Source organism: Lissotriton helveticus, chromosome 3_1, assembly GCF_964261635.1.
Source record: "Lissotriton helveticus chromosome 3_1, aLisHel1.1, whole genome shotgun sequence".
NCBI lineage: Eukaryota > Metazoa > Chordata > Amphibia > Caudata > Salamandridae > Lissotriton > Lissotriton helveticus.
The window spans coordinates 1,144,104,042-1,144,110,041 of record NC_136061.1 but is presented as its reverse complement, the minus strand read 5'-3'; the positions used below and the strand labels follow the sequence as shown (position 1 = coordinate 1,144,110,041).

Sequence of the window (6,000 nt, the reverse complement as noted above, 5' to 3'; positions counted from 1 at the left end):
ATGTGAGAAAACGCATTTTTTTAAGGTATATTAAATATAAATAAATGCAAGTAGAAATTAATATTTCTAACCTTATTCATGTATCATGAATGTAATTCATATCTAATATATTTGTGGAGTTACAGGAATGTGGTAAATCACTTTGCTCTAGGAATGCCAAAGGATTTAGTGGGCATTAGCACAAAATAAAAATTACGCATTCATAGATTTGTGTAAGTATGAATCATTTGTGAACAACACTTTGTAAAACACAACCAATATATACAGAGGTCACAGAGTCCAATTTATCAAATATGCATAACTTGTAACTTTTAGTAGTTATAACCTACACTTGTTTTAAGTTATACTTTTTGAGGTTCTTTACTAACCATCCAGTCCTAAATATTGGATTTACTGGAAAACACACTTACTCTTTTTCGTAACATGACTTTAAGTAATGGTTTCAGGCACCTTTACATTTTTTATGACTTTGATATTTATAGAGTCGGCCTCCTTACTGATGCAGATCGCCAATGCAGATGCCATCACTGATGAAGGGATGATAAGAAATATTGAGATAATTGTGGCCAGCTAAAGAAGAAAAAGGAAAGATGAAAGAAGAAAGAAGGCAGCTTTGACAACAGATCGAAGCCATGACACAAGCCAGGAAACAAACAGCACTGAAGAAGCCATGGAGGCCAGGAGATGGCAAAAGGACTATTGTCAACATTATAAAAAGAAAACAGGATAGACTCCTGATGACCTCACAACAACTGGAATTAATAGAACCAACAGAAACTTATATTCTGCACTTGACACGCAACCAACAATGGAAGTCATCAGAAAGAGACAAGGAGTAATTTGAGTCTGCCATGCCTGTGAAACCCTCATTCACTCGATACAACATCCAAAGGGGGTAAAATAGTGTCATTCAAAGCATTCTGCGAGTCTCTTAGAAAAGAACCAGAGAATCACGAGGAGATGACTATGAAGGGAAATGAAATCAAATGGAAAGCACAAACTATATCATGGGACACATTTCAATGCTGGATGCCACCCAAAGGCACAGCAGACGATCAAGCGTTTATTGTGCATGAACACATCCTCATTCCCATACAGTGGTGTAGCTTATCTCACACAATGATCCCAGCGCCTACAAGGCTAGACACAACCACTTCTAAATTAAAGGGATAATGAGGTTCCCTCTCAAGAGTGGGGGATTGCCATGCTTTTTTAAGTGAAGAGAAAATGTGTGTTGTAACAGAGACGATAGGCCCCTGAAACATGGAACATTTTAAATCCCAAAATGTAGATATTGAACAATATTTCCTGGTAAGGAGAATCTACACATAGAAATAGGGAAAGGTATTGTAGTGTAGGGCAACAAGTGAACAGTATGATGGGACAAAGATGGAACAATATTAGAAGGGGAAGCGTACCAGAGAAGGTACCGATAATCAGGTATATTGGCCTCTGAGTCAGGATTAGTACCGATCTGTAAATCGATTGCTCTTACAACACGAACTTCCAATTGTTAATTTAGATATGAATACCAATTTTCAAGGTAGCTGGCTCAGGAAGAAAATCAACTCTGGAGTAGACAATGACAAAATATTATAACCAGAATTAAAACAGACCGAATTTTGGCTTTTCAAATCTCTTAGTATGCTGTGGAAATATTATCGTACAATTGCTATAGATTTTGCAACATGAATAGTTCCAATAGCAACAAAATACGTAATTCAAGCCTCATAAGAAACCCTACAAAGCTCCTCTTCATCAGTAAAATTTTAAGCATGCAGACATTGAAGTATGTGTTTATTATGTTGGAGATATGACTGAGATGCATAGAAATATGACTGCATCTTGAATTAAAGAACTCTGATTAGGAAACATTATGATAATAAAGCACGTTATATAATGTGATTTGAGCCTTCGACATTCCACGATATGCAGCGATGTTTGCATAAAAGTGTACTTGTCTGCCCTTCTGCTGCACGAGCTCATGCATCTTGGGGCCCTCTATGTGCTGCCTGCAGAGCTTACTCTGCAGGGTATGGTTCTGAGATCGCATATTATGGTCAGTGCATAATTTAGAAAAGAATAAGTCCTAGGGCCCAAAGTTTTGCTCAGAAGGCCATGGCCGGCGCTATTGAGTGGTGTCATGCCAAATACTGAGGTTGTGTAGTCTTGATTCCACTTTTATCCGCCATCAGACACTCCCTGCCTCTTTATCCCACTCTTGCTGCTTCCTGCTTTCTCCATTTGTCATGTTTTTTCCCGTTTTCTTTTCCCCCTTCTTTCAGCTTTGTATACTTTTCCCTCTCTCACCCAGGCTCAAAGTCCCCAAAAATAAGTGCCGGTCCCCAAAAATGAATGCCAGTGGGCTCCACCTGCAACTACCAGCTCAACAAAAACACTGATTATGGTATTATCTTGGTGAGTGTGTGTGTGCATGCGTGCATGTGTGTGTGTGCATGTGTGCATGTGTGTGCGTGAGTGCACGCATATGTGCACGCGTACATGGATGCGTGCATGCCTGTGTATGCTTGGGTGCCCTAAAGTGTGTGTGGGTCCATGTGTACTTGCTAGTGTGTATGTGTGTGTGGGTGTGTGTGCGTGAGTGCACGCATATGTGCACGCGTACATGGATAGCGTGCATGCCTGTGTATGCTTGGGTGCACTAAAGTGTGTGTGGGTCCATGTGTACTTGCTAGTGTGTAGGTGTGTGTGCATGTGTGTGTGTGTGTGTGTGTGCGTGCATGTGTGTGTTTCATACCCCTAGATAATTCCTAATCCAAATCCACATCCCTTTGGATAGAGCAGGCAGATGATATCCGTTGATAAATGCAAGCCAAGCGGGCTGGTGAGCGTTTGTCTGTTTTCGTGCCAGCCCTGACCGTAGATGGCATTATGCTCTCCCCGAAGGACAATCTTATTTAATGGAATGTGGCATGGTTTCTTAGAAGCACGCAGGCACGCAGAACGTACCCACGCGCTCATTCTTTATTTCCCTTCAAGCACTGCTAATGCGGATTAAGCAGGCATGGTTAGGATTAAGTTTCCTGGGTACAGCTGATATTACTTTCTTCTTGTAAACTGACCACGCGCAGTGATTTTTGTTTGGAGAGCACTGCCAACAAAACAGATGCCTCTTTATTTCAACGTTTGGGTTTATGAGTGCTTTTGTGAAGTACAGCAGAGTTTGCTTGGAAGTATCTACATTTTACTTCAGCAAAATAAGCACATTAAGCCATAAACAAGAAGAAAGAAACTGAAGTAACTGTGCTCGAAACACCCTATTTCATTCCGCCAGCTGTAACCCGGATGTTCCATACCTACAGAGTATGATCGGGAGCTGTTGGCTGCCTATTGGAAGAACATTCCAGATGTTGGCCCAGGCTTTGCCATAACGTCCATTTGAAGGGACGTTCTAATGATGCAACATGTCATTTACCTCAGACATTCTGTTGCAGGATACCTAAATGCTGACTGCCACAACATATGGTCCCTGATTACACGTTTCCTAGAAGTTAGCGTTCTATAAATAGCACCCAGGAGCGACCGACGGCACCTATGCCATGTTATCGTCTACCAGTGGGGAATAACATGCAGATGTTGGTGCTTTCAATCCAAAATCGGAATGTCTTGGTATTTCCCAGCCCTATTTCACTCGTTACATTTCTGCAGATTTGGAAGCAGGAAAACACCGGAAGTGAGGTATTCATCGCACATGTTTCCGGTCACTCGGCATCTCCTGTGTTTGAGAAGATGTTGTGCAAACTCCTGTTGTCGCGTGGAATCACACAATAAGGAGTCACTTGTAATCAAGGCAATGGATTTTTTCATCAAAGAGGCTTTACACACTTATATTGCAAGATTGAGAGTAAGAGATTACAGTCAAAGCTGTATGCTCGGGCATCTGGTCATAAAAACAGGTCAGTCATTCTGAAGGTGGCTCTATTGACATGGCGGACTTTCACTTTCAGCCACTGGCGTGACTTCATGAAAGCAACTGCTCTCTCCGGTCAGGCGGTCACATTTTACAAGGCCATTAAACTAGTAAAGACTTTGAGAGTCTGAAAAAGAACATTTTATGCACAGCAACGAGCAACCAACAGTGTGTCGGTGCAGGCAGTGGGCTTCTCCGTTGATGGACAGAGAGTTGTTACAGGCTCAGGTTAACACAGCTGCTTGTTTTGGACATACTTAGCTGGATTAGTCAAAATAGAACATATTTCAGAAACATGTACAGGTGAGGGTCTCAAACTTTCACTTTCACAAGACATAACTTATTTGCAGTGAGCAACACATTTTGAGTCATCCAATACTCAGGTGGCAAACTTGCTTCTCAGCGGTCACTCTTCTTGTCCATAGGATCCATATGGAGACTGGGCCGCAAATGGGTTTCCACAATCCTTAGCTCCCCATTTCTGCTGTGTGTGTGTGTGTGGGGGGGGTGGTCAGTGGGTGTAGCCCCCACCCCAGACACCAGGGATTGTTTGCATAAGTACTACGTTGAATAAAAGGCTTGCCCCTACTAGCATATGGTCACTAACCAGATCTCCTTGGGTCAGCACCCAATTTAGCCCCTCTCCTCCAGAGGGGCAGATTACGGGTTACAGCTGAATGCAAGGAAAGGATTGACCCCACTCTATACATGTGTGTACCTCACCAAAATAAACCCCTGTGTCTAGTGGGCCTTCAAAGTCCTAGGCTGGCAGAATAGGCATTTTTCCAAATCTGTCTTCCCTAGGGTCACTAGAGGAACCACTAGACACCACGAAAACCATATAAAATAATATGCAAAGGTAGCTTGTCCCTCTCTGTCATGTATTTTTTTTTTTACAGAGTTTTATATATCGCAAACTTGACCCGGTATCGGGTATCAGAGCGCTTTACATAGCACCAGTTGCGTTACATGAGGACACATTCATTTTTTTGTTAGCCCATTTTTATTCCTATGTCCTTTTGTGGATTATGAAAAAGGCAGTGCAGCTGCTTCAGGAAGCTGGAGTAATGAAGACATCCCTGAGTTGCAGTACCACTGGTGTGGAGCAAGAGAAGAAAGCGCTAGTTCAATTGGACTGAGTGGCAGTGTCAATATGTTCCTGCGCTCCAGTTAGCTCAGAGGGCAGGGGTCAGCGAAAGAGTATATATGTGTGTCTGTGTATGTGCATGTATGTTTGTCTGCCTGGCACCTGCTGACTGCTATCTTGTGGCATGAACAACCATCTGCCAATGCCCCCAGCTGTCTGCACAGGCAAAAGGTAGTCTTCCTTTCCTTGTTGTTTGTTACCAAGGATTATGCTACCCCTATCATATTGTAACTTCATTGCTTCTGATTGGCAACCTGGTATAAGGTGGGCATCATTGACATTTGGTGGCTACCACTTTCAGATGGTGAACTCAGAGGTGGACCTGGGGCGTGAAGGGCCCTAATGAAAGTAAAATAAATGCACCCTCCAACTCCCATTTAGATAGCAAAGAGCCATAATGGGGGACGGGCAGGTCCCTTCTCTCTATTTGGAGGTCAATCCCATCAATTTACAAATGAAAATGGGTGTGCCGGGGATTTTCTAAAAAGAAGCAGATCTTGTGTGGATAAATGTGTGTTTTAGTCGAAACTGTAAGACTGGTATTTGGGAAAAATGTGTGTACTTTCTGAAAATGTCAAAGTGCTGCGTTGAGATAGAACTACTGATTTCTTGCCGGGAATATATATATAATACTGATTGCGTGTGCATTTCTGTTGAGTAATGGGCAGTTATTGCCAATATTTCTCTGGAGTCGGATAATACCTTGTGTTATTTTATGAGTTATGAATTACGTGCAAATGTATTTTGGAAAATATACTACAAAATGCACTAAGGCACATTTCATTTTCTAAAATGGTTCTGAGATGAATTCTCCAAGACCCGATGAAGAGGGTTGAGCAGGGACTCTCTTTTCGCACTCACTTTGTTACATTTGATGTACGAATTATCAAGGATTATAGGTCAATGTTAAAATCGCAGTTCA

The 6,000-nt window shown here is 42.1% G+C and overlaps 1 protein-coding gene across 1 annotated transcript in view; it reads right to left on the bottom strand.

The window, feature by feature from the left end:
• Positions 1 to 493: 493 nt before the first annotated feature.
• Positions 494 to 6,000, bottom strand: part of LOC144824215 (uncharacterized) — a 52,327-nt gene continuing 46,820 nt past the window's right edge. Inside the window, exon 7 of the mRNA XM_078683363.1 lies at positions 494 to 570. Within this exon, the coding sequence (XP_078539489.1) occupies positions 494 to 570 (77 nt within the window). The remainder of the gene's footprint in view (positions 571 to 6,000) is intronic.